Source organism: Platichthys flesus, chromosome 1 (assembly GCF_949316205.1).
Source record: "Platichthys flesus chromosome 1, fPlaFle2.1, whole genome shotgun sequence".
In the NCBI taxonomy this organism is placed as follows: domain Eukaryota; kingdom Metazoa; phylum Chordata; class Actinopteri; order Pleuronectiformes; family Pleuronectidae; genus Platichthys; species Platichthys flesus.
Window position 1 is genome coordinate 16,225,513 of NC_084945.1, and position 20,189 is coordinate 16,245,701.

A 20,189-nucleotide genomic window follows, 5' to 3' on the forward strand; every position below is an offset into this window, starting at 1 on the left:
GAGTCTGTAGGCCTCAGTTAATGGGGGCCAGGTGGAACAACGGCAAATTGTTATGAATTAATGACTTTATACAGTCAAACCTCATGTGTTCTTTAATAATTTGAAAGAGACCTAATTCAGAATCCCGTCTCGTCTCTAGAAACTCGTCTGGCTGACTCTAAATGGGTGAAGATTGAAATTGGCAGAGGATACACCACCTTGACTCTTCCTAACCTGTTCAAAGACGATGAAGGACTCTACACTCTGCGCATGGTCACTAAAGGAGGAACTGCAGAACACAGCGCTTTTGTATCTGTTGCAGGTGAGCGGTGCTGAATGGCTGTACAGTCCAAGAGAAGTTGGTGATGTTGAGGACTAACGGCTCGATTTGAACTTCGTGAATTCATTTTCTTCCTCTTTTTACAGAACTCATTTACAAACCACAAATATTCTCACTAACATGACTTTTTTTTAAAGCAATGTCCCCCTGTCCCATCCTGTGTAGATGGTCCTCCCCCAGTCCCTGGAGCTCCTGGTGCTCCTATGGACATCAAGATCCACGATGCCAATAGAGACTATGTCATTGTGTCATGGAAGCCACCTAATACCACCACAGAGGGTCCAATCCTGGGATACTTTGTGGACAAGTAGGAGTTACTGACATAAACACCATAAATAAATAAAATGAGCAACATAACGACAAACATATTACTGTAAGTCATCACATAGAGTTTACCTGACTATTTGTGCTATTGAAGGGCTTACTGTCTCAAGGGACAGATAATCTTGCCATTTCTGTCGTACTGCAATTTTATTTTTACAGCTAAGATAATTGTTGACTTAATTTGTTGCCTACATGATGCTTGCACTGCTGCCTTGTTTGCTGTAATCATCTTCAGAGTTGCCACAAATCTTTGTAAAATAACTTCTCATCTTACATACTTTTCATTAATTAAATAGCTGCAGTTGAAAAGTGACTTAATACCTGAACATAATACTGTGGAGATCTTTGCAACCTAATTTATTCTCCTCTCCTCAACTCATCTCCTCTTTTGTCCTTTTCTTACTTACCTTTCATTTTGTAGATGTGAGGTTGGCACTGAAAACTGGACTCAATGCAATGATCACCCCATTAAGATCTGCAAATATCCAGTGGCTGGGCTCTTTGAAGGACACTCCTACTACTTCAGAGTCAGAGCTGTCAACTCCCAAGGAGTAAGCAAGGCGTCCCGCATGTCTGATCCCATCGCCGCTCTGGACCCCACTGAGTTTGAGAGGCTCCACGGTGGGTTTCACTGGATTATATAGTGAAAGTTCATCCTGGCCTTTTATGATACATCATCTGAAGTGAGAAGCAAAATGTCAAAGTCATTTTAGGATGTTTGAATGGATGCAAAGTTATGAACTCTGACATTTATGTTTAAGAATGTCTGTGATGAATGATTCACTTTCTTTAACCAACTTGACTCATAAAACGTTATCATAGAGCTACTTCATCAACATCATCAAATAATATCTTTGTTATTAACAGTTTCATTTAATCTTTTTATTAAATTCCGGTCATTCAGATATTATGTTTGATTCTGATCATTTTGCTCCAACCACTAACATGCTCTTTAAGATTCAAACACAACTGGACAGTGTTTGGTTCTGTCACAGCGCATCTCACTGTTAACAATTTGCAGTCTGGTAGGATCTGAATCAGAATCCAACTTATCTAACTGTCCTGTCTTTTATCATCCTGTAGCCAAAAGGCTCGGAGGAAAACTGGATGTTGTGTCTTACCACGATGAAGTTGAAGGTGGGTTGTTGGATTAAAACACTCGTCGACCTAAAATCTATAATTATATATCACGTATAATCTGTGTGTGTTTGTGTTTAGTTGAGGGAAAGCCTCCCGGTGCTCCATCAGGAATGTATGCCTCAGAAACCGACAGGACGTATGTTGTTCTGAGCTGGAAAGCTCCTAAATATTCCAGCAAGGCTCCCATGTGGTACTTTATGGAAAAGGTAGGAATCGAATACTACATTGTGCATTCTAAAGGGCCAGGACACCGCTGTGTCAATGCTATGTGAAACAATAGTTTATATCAGTAGTGTATATATGTATATATTGATTTGTGACATTATGTGTAAACAGCTACTTAAGATCTGCAGTAAAACCAGTTTAATACAGTACAACATATCATTATGTGTGTTAATGAAGCAGGAAAGCTAACTCTGTCCTCTCTCTCCCATGTCCCCACAGAGCATGGCAGACAGTAATGCATGGCAGCGTATCAACACTCAGGTTCCTATTCGATCCCCTCGTTATGCCGTCTTTGACCTGGCAGAGGGAAAACAATATCAGTTCAGAGTGTTGTCGGCCAATATCTATGGAATCAGTGAGCCCTCAGAGCCGACAGGCCGGATCGAGACCCAGGAACTCAAAGGTCTGTTGCTGTTTCATGTTAGTGTCACAGATTGTAGATTATGCTGGTGTGCATCAAGTCCAGCTTTGACATATTTTCAATGTTCTAAAAAAGATTTTCCTTTCCTCAGGTGTGCCATCAGCTCCCGGTCAGGTGATTTCTACAAGAGAAACAGACACCTCCGTCCTCATCCAGTGGGCTCCTCCAAAGGAACCCAACAATCTCATTGGCTACTACATCGACCAGTGCGTTAAAGGTTCCAAAGCCTGGACCTCAGCCAATCACAAGCCTCACAAGAACTGCAGGTATGTTTTCTACCCCCAAAAACCAAACTCTTTTGTGAAATGTGTCTTTTTTTGGTTGTAGCTTTATGCGTAATATAAAATGACCCAGAATCCCGTTTTGATTGTTTTCATTCAGGTTTGTGGTGAGTGGTCTGACCAAAGGAGAAACCTACGTGTTCCGTGTCCAGGCGATCAACGAGCTGGGTCTCAGTGATGAATCCCAGGAGTCTGCTCCTCTGACTGTCAAGGCTGCCCTCAGTCAGTACCGACACATGACATCTGCTTTCTGTAACCCTGTTGGATTGTGACAAATCTTTTGATGAGAGTGAAGTAGAAATATTGTACTGGTATTTAGTAGTATTACAATTCAGTGATGCCGTTTCAGCCACCCCTTCTGCCCCTTACGACGTGGCTCTGCTGAGCTGTGACGGCAAATCAATGGTTCTGAACTGGAAGATGCCTCTGCACTCTGGAGGAGCAAAGGTCAAGGAGTATTATGTGGACAAAAGACGCAGTGGAACAGACAACTGGAGGGAGGTTCACATCCCATCAGTCAAAGAAAGACTGTATAAGGTACAACAATATCTGTTATCAAACTTACCTTAAAAAAAAAAAACTTTTATTCAATAGACAAACTTTTCACCCCTTGAACTACAACTTTCCTCTATTCCATCTTAGTCAACATGGTAATGTTTCATTGACAGGTGGAGGGCCTGACCGAGGGAGCAGTCTATCAGTTCCAGGTGTATGCAGCCAACCTGGCCGGCCTCGGAGCCGCGTCCGAGCATTCTGCTGACTTCACCTGTGAGGCCTGGACGATGCCTGAGCCCGGTCAGTGAGCGTCATCAACCGATGAATCTGAAACATGGAGAATAAACATGAATTCAAGTTTAAAGTAGTCACGCTCATATCTACCAAATATCTTTGAGAATTAGATGGAGGGAAATGCAGAAGGTCCTTGAAAGATTAATAAAAAAAACTAATTTAAATGTGTTCCTCCTTTAGGTCCTGCCTATGACCTGTCTTTCTGTGAAGTAAGAGGCAGCTCTATGGTGGTTGAGTGGCAAAAGCCTGTGTATTCTGGTTCTGGACCAATCACAGGCTACTGTGTTGAGTATGCTAAGAAGGGCACCTCTGACTGGGTCACAGCCAACGAGAAATCTGTCAGTCATCGCTTCCTTAAGGTAAGAACTGACACTGCTGACATACATCCATTGAATTTCAACCTTCTGGACGAATATAGTAATTTATTGTGTCTACTGGAAACGGTAGTAATTTGCGGATATTAAATTGTGGTATACTGACACCTAGTGGAAATAAGGAGTACCTACTGGGTTAAGTACTCAGCAAAAGAGTAAAGAATATTAAAAAATAGAAGCATAAAGCCAACTCAGTCAGCAAATATACATTATAAGTTATGAATTATTATTATTCAGTGGTCTGATAAATCATGAGTTGCAGTACATATTAAGTATGAGTGAAGTACATAATATTAAGTCACTTAGATACCAACAGTTAAACAATAATGTGTCTAGGTGATAATATGAGATTGAGATTTCCTGTCGTTGTCTCATCTGTCAAATAAGAAATCAGGTTATTTACCAGCAATGGTTTCTCATGTCAAACATACTGATACAGAATCACAGTTACTGAACCTGGCAGATTTACAGGGATTGATGATTGACACATTATAAGTTATGAATTATTATTATTCAGTGGTCTGATAAATCATGAGTTGCAGTACATATTAAGTATGAGTGAAGTACATAATATTAAGTCACTTAGATACCAACAGTTAAACAATAATGTGTCTAGGTGATAATATGAGGTTGAGATTTCCTGTCGTTGTCTCATCTGTCAAATAAGAAATCAGGTTATTTACCAGCAATGGTTTCTCATGTCAAACATACTGATACAGAATCACAGTTACTGAACCTGGCAGATTTACAGGGATGATGATTGACACATCCAGGCCAACATTCATGGCCCCCTTGCTCTCCTGCTTGTTTCCTATAGGTAACAGGCCTGGAGGAGGGCAGCAGTTATGTGGTGAGGGTGCGTGCGGTCAACGAGGCAGGAGCAGGCATGGCTTCAATGACCTCTGACCCCGTGACCGCCAAGGCTGTGGAAGGTAACTTATCATTGTCTACAAACTTCCTCTGTAAAGTGCTGCAGCATGTCTACACTATGTGATGTACTGTTTTTAAATGAAGGGGAGATGATTGATATGATCAAATCTAACAAATATTGTTTAAGGTAAAACAACGTCCTGTTACCACTGCACTTAGCGGACATACCTCCATAAAAAACATATTTTGCTATTGTAAAATGTGTATATGATGTACATATTCAGTTTTCTATTTATTTACTTATTATTTATTCTTTTATTCTGTGTGCTAGTTTTTCTTGTTGAATAAAATGATTGCAGTTTGAAAGTTGTCACTTTAATGCCGTGTGTGTGATTGTCTTGTGTATTAAAGGTTCCCAGGAGGTTTCCTGTGTGGTGGACGAGAAGTCCGGTGACATCGTTATGTCCTTCGAGTCCTGCCAAATGAATGAGGGCTCTCAGTTTGTCTGGAAAAAAGATTATAAAGAGATAACAGATCTCTCCAAAGGAGTGGTGATTAAGACTGAAGGCAGCAGGTGAGATCACTTACACACACACATACACACACATGCACACACAAGTGTTGAGATTTTGAAACGTGTAACCTCCCTCTGTCTCTCTTGTCTCTGTCTCCCTCGTGTTGTATTGTAGTTCCAAGCTGATCTTTAAGAACGCAGATAAAGAAGACTTTGGAACATATTCTGTTTCTGTCACCAGCACAGAGGGAATTTCATCCAGCTATACAATCTCTTCTGAAGGTAAAGTTTACCTGTCTTTAAAAGTCTGGCTTAGTTTTCAACTACATATATCATTTATTCTTCTTGACAAATTCTTGCCGACATTCATATCGCATTATCTTACATGGATTGGGAGAACACAGTAAAGTCTGGTTAGATGAGGACATCAGAATCACAGGCTCAAACAAAACTCCAAAGGAAAATGCGTATTGAAGAATCAAGCGTTGTGCAGGAGGAAATCCGGATGAAAGCAAAGAGACTGCTTTAAAACGATCACACTGGCAACAGGGCAACAAACAATTACGTTACACATCTGATGAAAACCAGTCGAGCATATTGCTCACATGGCCTTTTGAGCTTGCGACTGAATGTGTGTTTTTAAAACCACATCTGTTATTTATTGTGCCTTACGCTGATTGCTTCCCATTTGGCCTTGCATTGTTGTTTTTTTCCCCAGCACAACTCATAATAAGGGTTTCATCCGCATGTATTATGTATAATGTATTTCACTTATAGCGCGGGTAATAGGGGAAACTGCAGTTATTAAATATCTGAGCGCTGAATGCAGTTTGTCGGAGGATTTTCACAGCGGGCCTGTGGGTCTAGTTCCAGGCTTTCTATGTGTTTGTGCATTTGTCTTCCTCCGCCTATTAAACACAATTACAGTAACGACTTCTCCAACTCCAGACTCAGTACTCGAGCAGCCCCTTCAAAGTCTGTGATAAATTTACTTGTATGCATGAGGGTAAATATGTTTGTGCCCACTGCATTATCACCTGAATAAGTTGTTTCTTCTCATTTCAGAGTTGGCAAAGATGCTGGCACTCAGCTACGATATCAGACACCCAAGTAGGTACCTTTGGCAAACAATTTCAAACCAACAAAACACTTTCAATCTCTCGTAATCTCTTTCTCATTGTCCATTTGGATTTCTTGTCTCTTACACGTTTTCTCTGCTGCGTCTTTAATCTGTCTCACCCACTCTCTCTCTCTGTTTCTATCTTTCATGGATTCATTTCGCTTTGTTCTGACTTGCTTTGAACCTTTCACATTTCATTCTTCTTTTAGGCGTGCGTCTCTCCTTTTTTTATTTCATCCCAAAAAGTCTTACCTGCTTTTGCATCACCTGCCTCACTAGCGTTCACCTCTCCCGTCTGTTGCCTTCCAACTGACTCCTCTACTCTCCTTTCTTCTGGTCTCCTTTCTTCTCTCCTCTCCTCTCCTCACTAATAATTACTTCTATTTCTCTCCTCTTCCCTCCTCTAGTCATCCCACTAAAGTCTGAGCTGACATATAAGATTTTGGAGAGAGGAAGAATGAGGTTCTGGCTGCAAGCTGAAGAGATTTCTTCCAATGTCACGTACAAATTCTTCGCAAACAACAAGGAACTGTCCGGAGCTGATGTAAGAATAGGGTTTTTTAAAGAAATGGACAAAGGGAGAAATGAAAAAAAAAAGATTTTTCTGGGTTCAAGTTTAAACATTTTTCTGTCTGTCTGGTGATTAAGATTGTGATGACAAATTAAAGCTAAAAAACCATATTTCTTGCAGCCCAACAAGATGGGTCATGACGTCGCTACAGGTATCATCGAGTTCATCATGGACCACTTCACTGAGGAGAATGAGGGCACGTTCACCTGCCAGATCACAGACGGTGGAGGCAAAGGACAGAGCTCACTGGTTCTGATAGGAGATGGTAGGAAATGTAGCTGTGACATGTACCACAAAAAATATAGTTTTGCCTCTGTAGCTGCTGCTGTAGTATGTTTATAGAGACCAAGGTATATATGTGTATACAGATGTGTGTGTGTGTGTGTGTGTGTGTGAAGGGAGGTTTAAAGCAGTTACCTTATACAGTGACTTTTAAATGTCTGAAGGACACTATTACTGTGCGCTGATACGCTTCAAAAGATGCTTTATGTGATGAATTATGATTCTACCCTCATTCATGAGACCATTAGTCTCGGTAATCCAGCAAATAAATCCGGCAACTACTGGCACCACTTTGATCTTTTTAATTATTCTCTGTTTGTGTGTGTTTGTACGTGCACACAGCTTTCAAGGCAGCACTGGCTGAGGCTGACTACCAGAGGAGGGAGTACATCCGAGTCAAGGAAGGTAAGAAGCAAAACATCACTCACTTTTAAGCTTGTGTGGGTTTTAACTCTCAGTCGCCTCTGTTGTCTGGGAACTAACTCATCTAATCAGTGAGTACACAGGAGCGGGGGGTGGGGGGATGGTGACCAAGGTTTCCTCAAAAGAGGCAATTGGAAACTGAAAATTCTAAATGAACCCATTGGCTGAGCATAGAAGGCATTTTGCATTTCTAATTTTTAAACAATACTCAGACATGAGGTAATTACAAAGGTGAAGGTGGTAATTAAACATTTTACAAATAAATAGACCCAAATGTACTCAAGTAAAGTATTACTGTTAAAGTAACAGTACTTGCTGTGTAGCCTATTCCCTAATGCTACGGTCTACTACATCATTATGGCTTGGTCTCGCCAGTGCGGTTTCTTCACTAGTGATGCTACTGCCGCAGGAGGCGGGGTCTAATCGTACCTGCCTGCTCTGATTGGATCAGTGCCCCCCTGATTATTGATTACTTTTGAAAATGTAAAAAAATTTGAACATGTAACGCTGAATTTGTAAAAATGTAGTAAAGAGAAAAGTACCTGAATATTCTTAAGTGAAGCACAGATACTTGAGAACTGTACTTAAGCACAGTAAGCAAGAATCACCCACTGGGCAATTAATAGAGCGCAAACAATCGGGGCCCACAAGTCATTTATTTTAAATTCCTTTTCCTTCCCTGGGTGTTTCTCTCCTCCCTTAATCCACCACAGGTCCCCACTTCAGTGAGTTCCTGACCCTTCAGGTTGGAGACGACTGCTCTGTCACTTTGGTGTGCAAGGTAAACACAGTCAAAGTCGATAATTATTGAATATTTACACTCTAAACAAAAGGGAGGCTGACTCGTGATTAGCTGCTCCGCGGAGGCTGAGCCCGGGATTTGACAAAGCTCTGTAATAATGAGGTCCACATTGAAAACAAGCAGAGTTATAGTCTCTTTTGTCTTGGCTTTGTTATCATGAAGAATATAGTTAGCAGAATTTTAAATTGGGTATCGTACCAGTCATTCTGATTGGTCCATATAAGTGCACGTTGTCGTAGTTTGTAGAAACAGACTCGTCAGTCGTTGATGCCAGTGATTAGTTGGGGGGGAGGAGTTGTCGCTCTGCTCTCTGAGTTGAGACTCAGGACAGACGAGGGTCTTGTAAACGCTGATTAATAGAAGTAAAGCAAACATGCAGTTTTGGGGTTGGGTGCGTCTGAGACTGACTCTGTGTTGTTGGGATTTTATGATCTGCTTTATATCCTCTATAAAAGAAGCTAAAACCTCGTTAATGATTAATTACGCGGAATGTTTTAAAATTATATTTGATTACGTTTTTTCATTGCAGGTTGCTAATTTGAAGAAGGAATCGGAGTTCCACTGGTACAGAGAAGACACAGAGATCATCCCCGATGTGAAGCCTGACCTCGGATCGGGACTCTGCAAACTGCCAATTAAACTGGTAATTGGTGCCACTGGTCCTCTGTATGCTCATAAACCAGTGTTGGTGATGTTTATCAGGAGGTAGTGTTGTGTAGAGGGGATATCAAGTCAAGGCAATGCAACATTTTACCACCACCAGCGGGGTTATGTTTCCACCCCTATCTGCATGTTTGTAAGATAGGGTGTTTTTAAACAGTTTTTAGTTTCCCCAGGAAACAATTCATCGAGCTTGATGAAAACACATTTAGGAAACTGATATCTATGAATGTGTGAAATTTGGTGCAGCTTGATTGAATTTAAGGAGACTGTTGGGCCCTGGCACCTTCCTGAGTGCCATTCTAGTTTCTTCAGTGAAAGTTACACATTTTTCGTATTTCTCTGAGGATCTAAAAACAGGGGCACTTTTTTTTTAGAGAAGAAAGGAAAGAAGCCATCCGCAATAATGTGCTCATATTCAAAGCACTTTATTCCCAATTGTTCCTCACTCTGTTTTATGTATTTCCTGTTTTGCTTCTCCAGTTTTCATTGAAGACAACAGGAGTTTATAAGGCCACCATCAGTGATGACAGAGGAAAAGACATGAGTCAAATTGACATCTCCGGAAAAGGTACACACATCTTGCCTGAGGGATTATGGGAGTAATCACTCGCTGACTGGTCGTTTGACTGAGCAAGAATAAATAATAATAACCCTCAGCATAATGGCCTGTTAAAGTGAACGACTGAAAAACAGCTTAACAATTTATATATCGTGTATCTGTACATGGCAAACTAATGAGTTTTTAACAAACCCTCTAACCCCAACCTGTTTTTTCTCATGTCGGCATTAACACAGTTCTTGCTATTTGACGGCTTGTTGACCTGCTGGCTGTGTTTATTCCTGAGAAAATCCTTTCTAATTTTCCTGCAAATGTTTGTGTGGAGTCGACATAAGCTGCTCCACTGCCGTCCTTTAAGCTTGTACTTATTTTGATGGCAGGATTGAGCATTACTCTGCTTTTCAGTTTTTCTAATCCACACTGTATTAGAAGGGTGTTGGTGTTTAATCAGCCCTTGAAGGGAGTTTAGTGAACAGATACAGCTTTCTACAAGAGTTTAAAGTTGGCTGCAGAGAATAGACATATTCATCTAATTGTTTATCTAATGGTAATAGTGTCAGTTCAAATCTGTACCCAGGGAGCAAGACACACCCAGATATATATCAAGTACCGTATGTAAATGTATTTATAGCATGTACAGTATATGTTGTGTGTATTTTTCAACATTACCATTCTGACCTTTAAAAAGCAGCCACCAGAGGACAGTATTGCGACTCTCATTCTCTTGGTTCTCCTCCTGACCCCCTCACTGTCTCCCTCTCTTCCAGTCTTTGACGATGCCATAAATAAGATCAGCCAACTGGCAGGTATGTATCACACCCATACACACACACCCACACACACACACACACACACATAGATTTGAATACCCAAATGGGAATAATCTAACCATATTAAAAACAGTCCCAAATATCACCATCATCGTCTGATTCAAGTGCAAATTATCTAAATTCAACACGACACAATCACAGCCCGGCTCAGACAGATTCGGTAGATTCATCACCAGGCTGAAACAGTTCTGTTTCTACCCCCCCCCCCCCCCTCCCGCTACAGACAGACACACACACACACACACACACACACACACACACTTATCAGCATGTGGCAGAAGTTGTCGTGCTGGAAGCATTTGGCCATCATACCATCGTGTGGTGAAATCACTTTAAAATTCCACTGCTCTGTCACAGTGACAGTGTGGAGGAGCGTCTCACTCCTATTTTAAGAGACAGTCACTTGACAGGTCTGCAGCCTCTGTTACAACAGTGGCTGCAGAGGAGAAGAGGGTTCATTACTGGGATAATGGGAAACCATGGTGATGTGACCAGGTGGATGACACACTTGTTCACTTGTAATGTGCAGTGAGTAAAGTCCAGCACAGACGTGGTGAAGTGTGTAACTTTTTTAGATAGAAAAGCTTTCTAGAATAGTCTACACTCTGCTTTATTAGTATAACTGCTCTCCATGCTGGTTTAGGATAACATAAAAAAGGGAAGTCTTAAAATCAGGACTACAAATGACTGTAGATGGATGTTTTTTATTTGTATTTGAATTATTAATGGGGGGTGTATCTTGTGGGTTATCCAGTAGCAGATGTAAAAAAATAAATGGGAATCTGATTTTGCTTTCAAACGTGTCTTCTACAACCTCTGTCCCCTTCGGCGTGTCCTCCAGGAGCCAGTGCAGCTGAGCTGGTGATTCACTGCACAGCTACAGGCATTCAGCTCCAGTGTCACTTGAAGTATTACACCTCAGAGATGAACATCACTTGGGTTAATGGGTAAGATGTTCCATTTATAATACTCATACAAATAACACCACTACTGTCACCACTAACATGACAACAAGAGCCACTGGTGAGACGACGAAGGGGAAATAAATAATAATAACGAGAACTCCAGTGTTAGCAGTCATGGCGGCGGCTCTAGGAGGAATACCAAAGTTCCTTTAAGTCTTAAACATGCTGACGGCAAACATATGATTTTGTTTTTCTCTCAAGTTAAACCGCCGGGAGCGGTAAAAACAATAAGCCACACATAATAAAACTTGTGATGGCTTTCGGCAAGTGTTTCATTATCCTGCTTATTTCAGTCAAATTGCCCTGCTTTGTGACAAGAATCACCCCCCCATCCTCTTCTTTAAAGTAGCAATGTTGTTTTTTTCCTGCACTTAAAGTCACTCTGTAACACCCTGGAGGTTATAAATTGAGGAGGGAGGGGACACTGAATGAGAGGGAAAGACAGAAGGGAGAGAAGTAAGAAGAATGAAAATGGGGGGGGGGGGGGGGAGAGGGAACAATGACAAAGAGTAGCGGCTTTTTTAGTTAAATCAATTATTCAAAGAACAAAAAATGAGGGAGATTAGATTTTTAACCTCAGCCCGGCCCTTTTCTGTGTGAGTGTGTGTGTGTGTGTGCACGTGCAAGAGAGAGAGACCGAGTGACAGAGAGCAAGAGAGAGAAATTGGCACCCCATAGGCAGCCATGGTGACATTAGGTAGGCATGTAAACAGGATTTTCCATGACCTCTGAAACCGACTTCACCCAGTCATTCTCTACACTAACTTCTCTCCTCCGCTCTTCTCCGCAGTGAGACTAAACTCTCCCACAGTGACAAGCATGTGATTGGAGGAACCCCTGCTATGGCAACAATGGAGGTATTATTGTCTCCTGTACAGCGCTGAGCAGTACACCTACGTGCTTGTTAGGTGATTCATACACAGGTGATTTTATGACAGTCAAGCACCTCGGGTGCTGCACGGCTGCTCAAGGGATCCTCACAAGAGGTGAAACCAGGGCAACGTTGAGAGGAGTTAAATAGATAATGTTCAGAAGGAGTAATGAATAAAAACACACATGCATTTTTAAAACCATTATACCTAATTAATTAAATCAGGCAATCGTTTTGTCAAATAGCTTTGTAATTGTTACTGTCAGGATACAGAATGAGAGATAAACAGCCGATTAGTTGATTGGTTTGTTGATCACATAACTAATCGGTTGATGCACTGACTTCATCGCAGGTGATCGAGCCCGAGGGAAGGGATAAAGGATTGTACTCCATCGTGATCGCCGACCCTGAAACCTCACATAAACGCACACTGGACCTCAGCGGGGACGGTCAGTAACTTTTTATGTCCCTCACTTTTCTCATTCTGTTCTTGTTGTGTGTCACTCACTGTTTTGTTTTTTTTTACGACGGCACCGTAAAGAAAGGTTTAGAGACTACTCAGTGACTTGTTTTTATGGAGCGCTTGGATCCAATCTGTGGTTTGAGGCGTGCAGGGAGAGATGCTCCAAACAAAAATCTATTTTTTGATTTCAGACCCTCATCCCTGTACGCTCGGAAAAAAAGGGTTTCTAAAAAGTTTGCTCCTTCACAAACACCTGCAGCTGTGGTCACCTTAAAGTCATTTTGGTTTTTAATGGAATCCAGTCGTGTTGGATTGTAACAGAAAAACGTGATCGAATAACACCCAGTCTGCACGGCTTTCCAGTTGCATTACTTCTCTCCTCAAATTCCAAAGCTACGGCAGAAGATGATTAATTCACATTTACACTCAAATCTGCCAGGCTGCAAGAAGGAGCGAGTAACAAACACTGTTTAAAGCCACATTTCAAACCAGGGTCCAGAGGATCACTCTAAGGAGAGAATCATACCGTCAATATAACTAAATAAAACTGTGTCTTTGTCTTCACAGTATTTGAAAAGGCCTTTGCTGAGTTCCGGAGACTCAAGTAAGAATCCACTCTCAACTCTTTTCTATATTTGTCTTCATGTTTATATTTTAGTCAGACTTCCTCTGCGAGTGATTAATAACCTTTCAACTCAGCCAGCTTGATCACTGCGAGTTTGGCATCTGGTAGCATGAGTCTTCTCCAGAAATAGGGTTCGGGGTCAGGAAATGTGTATTGATCTGCCATGACACTTCCTGTTCATCAGCCGAAATTCATATTCCTCATCCTTGTTTCAAAAAAATGTAGAGCACAAAGTTAAACCTGAACACACTTTATGTGAGTTGAGCATCTACACACGCAACTTACCACACTGACATGTAGAACACAACCTTTACAAAAAGATGCTCAATGTAAAGGATCTGTAGGCTGTTGCAATACGATGCTGTGTCACTGTTCTGTTTGCAAACACTGATGCTTCTGTTGAGTATTATAGAACAGATCTGTCTGTTCAAGCAAACACTAAACCAAGATGAGCTTGGTAAATGCCTGTGGGGAGAGACAAGGTCAGAGTCTATAGATGACAACTACGCACATCTTTGTTCTGCTTCTTTCACAATGTTCTGCTGAAACACTCACTCAGATATTAGACCAGGTTTTTATGTACATCTCTGTATGAGATAGAGTGGTCGCATTAAGTAAAGATTTCTCTTCTCCATTTTCAAATCAAATATTTGAACACGAGTCCATAAACGCTGCTGTCCGAACAAACCTGGTTGAGATTCGAATCAATGCTAAAAAGAGATGCAGTTAGGCCGCAGTGATCTTTTAAGGTCCTTTAGCTACTCAGGCTAAAATGAAACCCCCACTCGCTAAATTGTTTTTAGAACCATTTAGGAAAAAAAAATCAATTGAACCTCCAAATACTCAACCCTGCACACCGAGTGGAAACCTCCCAAATCCCCTTTCTAATTAGAATTCAAAGAAAGACATTCAAAGCAGGACAATCTACAAACACATCGAAGCGAGTGACATCACGTTGCCCTTTTGATTGAGCATCAACATGCAGAGAGGAGAGCAGAGAGTTCCCCCCCCCCCAGCCATCTGGTCCTGCGCCTGACCTCTGCTCCTCCCACGCTGCTCCGACAGCCCTCGCCTAGTTATTACAAAGCAATATCATTTTTTCTCATGAGAAGATTCTGAAAGTGCCACAGTGACCCACAGCTTAATGTGGTTTGGCTCCAGATAGAACTCGTGGCGAGCCGTCTGACCGGAGCTATTGACCCAGAGATGGAGACAATATCATGTGTGTTGTCAGGCAGCGGAAAAAGATTCGATCATCCGACACATCATCCCAACTCCTGTAGGAACCGAGGTTCATCATCACTAATTACACAGTGAACAGTACATTTTACTGGCCTTGCTGAAATGTACATGGTTGGTTCTGAAGAAAAAAAAGATGAGGTAAAGATGTTAACTTTCCCCCTTCTCTCTCTTCTCTGTGTTTCAGGGCAGAGGCCTACGCTGAAAAGAGTGAGTGCATGCTTTATTTTTTAATTTTTTTCCAACACTCCATTCATAGACGGGCTGATAAAAACGATCCTCATCATATTATCCTGTACTTTTCTAAAAACATAGATCAACTGTGCATGTTATAGACGTCATGAAGGACACCTGGAGGGCGCCTACTTCCACTTAATTGACCACTTAATCACCATTTTGCATGTTGAATTCAGGTTCATGTACCAGGTGGGCTGCAGGGTTTGCTGCAAACTGCTCACACAAAACCCAGGGGAATATACTTTTTCTGAAATATTTGAAAGGAGTATTTGTTAATGTACATTAACTAAATAAATATCAACCCTACCCCCCTAGTGAAATTATTTAGTTGATGTTCATAAAATCTGAATCTACACTAGTTTGCAGATATATGCACATGCATCATTATTTTTTCATAAAGCTCTTTCTCAAGATGTAAAGATATGGATATATTTCTGATCCATACCTCACCATTTCACTATGTTTCATGGGAATTCATCCAGCCTAATTCTTCGAACCATAAAAAAATGCTAATAAAAATCTAGCCTGCTTAGGACACCATCATCAATACACAGAAACAATCAATGGAAATGATGCCGATGACATCTGTGCTTTGCTTCAGATCGTGGTATGGTGGTGGGAGGACTGCCTGATGTGGTCACCATTATGGAAAAGAAGGTAATGTGTGACAGTGAGCGGGATTTTCATCTCTGTGTGCATATTTGCACAGGTTTGTGTAACACGTTTTTGTGTCTCTGCTCCACACAGACCCTGAGTTTAACTTGCACGGTGTGTGGGGACCCCAAGCCGCAGGTCTCATGGCTGAAGAACGGAACGGAGGTTGAACCCGATGATCAGGTGAATACCTCTTTCATTGTGGGGGAAAACTGGGGATCAGAGTATTTCTCTAATCTTGTTTTTAACGCTCACTGAAGCGTGCACGTAATTAAACTGTAACTGGTATGCCACGCTGCACTCATTGGTTTTTACCTGTCACACTCTACTGCTGAGTCTTTGAGCTGTTTAACCTCCTCAGAAACTCAGCTCCGCCTCCCTCGCTCATGATTAATTACCTTATTAATCACACACAATTGCAATAGTATGATCCTATTAACTTGTCAAGAGACACTGTGGAATTTCCACACCCACAGTGGCATGTGAACTGGATTCTGCTAGGTAACCTCTATTGGCTCTCCCTGTGTTTTATAATAATATATATACATACATATATCACTTTGTACAAATCACTTTAATAAAATAAAATATTCATCCACCCCCCCCCACCCAATCATCATCTATACTACTGAAGTACAGGAATATAATATAATATAATTTAATATAATATAATATAATATAATATAATATTATATAATATAATATATTAATTATATATTATGATATAATATAATATAATAAAGTATAAGTTGGATTTATACAGGAAATACCCTATTGAGAAGAACAAGTATTGTTAAAATGCAAAATACAACCCTGCTACAATACACTAATGGCTTTGATATGTTTTCTTGAAGGAAAAATACACTTTATTTAACATTACATCCAAACTAGTTATATAAAGTAAAGGAAAAATTAAGGACATATTGGAGGAGATTCTGAGGGGGCAATAAAGTATTATCTTAGTTGTTATAGTCAATGTTTCAATTGAATATTAGATACACAACATCCTGAATGAATCACTGATTGCACCGCTGCAGCCCTTTAACTCCCGATAGAGCCTCGATGTCCTCTCTGTGCTGCTGAGTTGACCATTAGGAAGTAAAACACACTCCACTTGCTTTTTGATGAGACTCCAGCAGCAGTCAGAGTCCCCCTCTGCAGGGGTCTCCACACTCGAGTTGAGGACAGTGTTATCAGCTGGGCACTCCTGGATCGGTATCACTTCTGCCTCTCGTAACTCATTGACCTACTTGCCAACCAGTATGAGTCTACAGTCTGTCCCCTGTCAGTGGAGGCTCTTTCAACAGCATCAGCATCCTGCGGCTCCTCTCAGCTTTGAAGATTAGAGTTTGAGAAACCCCCGGTCCAGGAGGAATTTACACTTGAGTCTTTATTCATTCCCTCACCTGCTAATAATCTGTCTAAAACAAGAACTGACATCCTCGGTGATGTGTTTCCCAAACCTCAGGTGTGTCTCTCCCCTGTCTCTCCCCTGCCGAGCTAGCACACTGGCTACTGAAGATACTAACAGAAAAAAAAAAAACACAAACTAAATACAGACTGAGAGACTAATGCACTGAAACTCAGAATGGAAATGAGTGTGACTGTAAAGCTTAACAGGTTGAAAAAGAGGTGACCTGGAGGAGACGGTACATGTTGTGCTATGAAAACCAATCTTACTTCCAACAAAACAAAAAAGAAATTGCACAATTTAGATAAGTGGAAAGTTTCTTTTTAAGCCAGTAGTTAAATTTTTTTTTTTTCATAAACTAAAGGTGTTTCTCTTAAATGATGCGATTAGCCTGCTACAAGCACCACTCCATTTAATTGTAGTAATAACCAGACCTTGAAAATGAGTGGGCAGGTCTATGAGAGCGGGGGCTCATCAGTCAGAATACGAGGACTCTATCTTCAGGAGTCTGAAAAATGATGATAGATGTGTCTTCCACCTCTGGAGACTTTAATCCTAGATATTTTTGTCTTTGTGGTCTTAAGAAGAAGCGATGGAACATGTTTTTATTGTCATTTAAAACCGCAAGGTTCTGATTGAGCTCACATGGCTCTGAACAGAGGAGAGACTGAAACAAATCAATAGTCCTCATGTCCACCAAGCCCAGAGTGAGCAGTGCTCCACTTCTGCTAAAGAGAGGTGCCAATCAGAGCGCCGACTGCAGCGCTGAGTCAAATGCAAATCCATTTTTAAATAAAACTTGAAGTGGCAGGCATTTTGTAAATGTTAAATCATGCTCAAATCCCTCTGCTGCCTCTTTTCCATCTTTTAGTTCCACCTTTGATTTTCTGTTTCAGTACGTGGTCTCCCTGGACCAGGGCAGGTTTGCCAGCCTGACGATCAAAGGTGTTTCCATGGAGAGTTCCGGCAGATACACCATGATTGTCCAGAACAAATACGGAGGGGAATCTGTGGACATAGTGGTGAGTGTCACTGCTGTGTTACTGCAAATGACTGGATTTACTTAAAGCTGTTGACATTTTCAGACCATCTGTGGCACAAATCTGGGCTTTTCATCACGACCCGACTGTGAGATATTTCCGTGATCACACTTGTTCATTTTCAGGAGGCTGTAAAAGAGCTGATGTTTGACCTTGTGACTTTTTCTCACAACCCAATTTCACAGTTTTAACGTTGAAACCATTGCACGGTCCTGACCTGTGATTTTCCTTTTTCGAGACTCAAAATGAAAGGTTTAAATGTTTGGAACGAGAAAAGACATCCTCCAAACCAAATCATATTTAGGCCTCTTTTATGCCTGCATGACAGCGAATGTTTGGAAGTTCTTCATCCATACGTCCCATTTTTGTGAACAGGATATCTCAAGAACGACAATAGAGAGGACGCACTTTGACTAAAAGAAGAATTGATTCGATTTTAGTGGTCAAAGGTCAAAGGTGAAAGTCCTGATGCTATTGTGAACCTGATATATCAGGAATACCAAGAGATCATTTTATTTAATTTGGCACAAAGATTCACTTGGATTTGAAGGTGACCTGATTAGAACTTGATGGTCAAAGGTCAAGGTCACAGTGATCTTTCAACAGATTTGAAGCTGAACTGATTAGATCTCATAGGTCAAAGGTCGCAGTGATGAGACTGCATAACAGTTGGCGGAGGCAGAGCAGGTTGTTTACTCTAGTTTATTTTACTGTCATACATATATGCAGTGGAGTAAATGTGTGGATGGGAAATGTCTGCATACTGTTGACACCATGTCCTCCTCTCTCTTTCTCCAGGTGAGTGTGTACCGCCATGGAGAGAAAATCCCTGAGGCGAAACCGACCCTGACTCCTAAAACCATCATCCCTCCCAAACTCCCCATTGAGATCCCTCAGTCTAAGAGCCAGGCGGCTCCAAGCCCTGCCCCCAGCGCTCCGAGCCCCGCCCCTCCCAAGCCAGCACTAGGAAAAGGTGCGAAGAGCCCCACTCCAACCAGGAGGAAGTAGAAAAGCATGAGTGATATAAGAGGAATAAAAATACTCTCATATTCAAACACATAGACCACACATAGAAGCTTTCCTTCAAACAAATATTAAAATGATTTAATGAAATGGAGCGTCAAGAAAACCCAGACAGGGAAAAAAATAACTGCGATACTATGTGATGAGTATTGTAAGTCTGAGTTAACTGAACTGAAAAGTAACTGAAATGAAAGTTGACTAAAGCTGAAATTTGAATAAAACTATTGCTGGAAAAAGAATGAAATGTGTTTTGAATTGACATCGTGAATGTAAACCAAACAGAACAAATAAAATCATAGTTTTCACAGACAACCTCGTGTACAAATGTTTTAATGTAAAAAAAATCCACTTTTGAATAAATTCCCTATTATTAGACATTATATAGAGTTTATGTCAGTCACCTCTGTGGAGCTGTCTGCTCAGAATGCTGAGTGAATGTCAGAGTTACAGGATACTACCAATATGTCACGTCTGACTATGCAATAAAAAAGGAACCAATATATTAAAAATGGTAGCTTTGTTGTTCCCCTCCCTGCAGAAAATTATAATGAAATTCTTATTACTCATTGATTCCTGCATCTTTTATGAAACCGTTGGCAGAATTTCTTAATTTCCCACAAATACACACACACACACACACACACACACACACACACACACACTTTGAAGACAGAGCCAAGCCACATCGTGCTCCTGTGGAGAGAGGTGGGCTGGCGCTGCCTATAGGGAGGCATGGCTCTGCATATGATCATTAAGTTGGCTTGGTATCACAGTCAGGACACATGATTTACACATGAAGGATTTCCTTCACATGTTTCCAAAAAGCTCTAAGCGTGATGAAGCACAAAATACAAAATGGAGGTCGAGGACGTTGTGACTACACAACACCCAACAAGACGGATGAATGCGTTATAATGTTTTCACCTGCTTGGGAGAAAGACTGCAGGCTTTCACAAAGAACCTGTTATGCGCAGGTACACAGGGAGAAACATCTTAGGCTGTACAAAGCTGTCATTGTGCTGCCGCCTATTCAGCTCTAAAAACTGATCTCCTTGCAAATATATAATGCCACGATCTCCTTGACATCACCATGGAGAGATACTGAACATGCTGACGATCAGCTGGCAGTGAAGCACAGAGTCTTGGAGCAACAA

General features: G+C 41.2%; 1 protein-coding gene across 1 annotated transcript in view; it reads left to right on the forward strand.

The window, feature by feature from the left end:
• myom2b (myomesin 2b) overlaps positions 1-19,523 on the forward strand; it is a 28,419-nt gene extending 8,896 nt beyond the window's left edge. The window contains exons 9-39 of the mRNA XM_062386889.1: positions 140-301; positions 485-626; positions 1,065-1,264; positions 1,727-1,780; positions 1,862-1,989; positions 2,228-2,411; positions 2,521-2,695; positions 2,811-2,932; positions 3,060-3,247; positions 3,379-3,505; positions 3,680-3,858; positions 4,691-4,805; positions 5,155-5,317; positions 5,433-5,539; positions 6,323-6,367; positions 6,785-6,921; positions 7,069-7,213; positions 7,573-7,635; positions 8,367-8,434; positions 8,985-9,098; positions 9,599-9,686; positions 10,445-10,483; positions 11,349-11,454; positions 12,263-12,329; positions 12,696-12,792; positions 13,374-13,410; positions 14,858-14,880; positions 15,509-15,564; positions 15,655-15,744; positions 17,869-17,994; positions 18,811-19,523. Coding sequence (XP_062242873.1) covers positions 140-301; positions 485-626; positions 1,065-1,264; positions 1,727-1,780; positions 1,862-1,989; positions 2,228-2,411; positions 2,521-2,695; positions 2,811-2,932; positions 3,060-3,247; positions 3,379-3,505; positions 3,680-3,858; positions 4,691-4,805; positions 5,155-5,317; positions 5,433-5,539; positions 6,323-6,367; positions 6,785-6,921; positions 7,069-7,213; positions 7,573-7,635; positions 8,367-8,434; positions 8,985-9,098; positions 9,599-9,686; positions 10,445-10,483; positions 11,349-11,454; positions 12,263-12,329; positions 12,696-12,792; positions 13,374-13,410; positions 14,858-14,880; positions 15,509-15,564; positions 15,655-15,744; positions 17,869-17,994; positions 18,811-19,020 — 3,557 coding nt within the window. The 3' untranslated portion in view covers positions 19,021-19,523. The remainder of the gene's footprint in view (positions 1-139; positions 302-484; positions 627-1,064; positions 1,265-1,726; positions 1,781-1,861; positions 1,990-2,227; positions 2,412-2,520; positions 2,696-2,810; positions 2,933-3,059; positions 3,248-3,378; positions 3,506-3,679; positions 3,859-4,690; positions 4,806-5,154; positions 5,318-5,432; positions 5,540-6,322; positions 6,368-6,784; positions 6,922-7,068; positions 7,214-7,572; positions 7,636-8,366; positions 8,435-8,984; positions 9,099-9,598; positions 9,687-10,444; positions 10,484-11,348; positions 11,455-12,262; positions 12,330-12,695; positions 12,793-13,373; positions 13,411-14,857; positions 14,881-15,508; positions 15,565-15,654; positions 15,745-17,868; positions 17,995-18,810) is intronic.
• Positions 19,524-20,189: the final 666 nt, after the last annotated feature.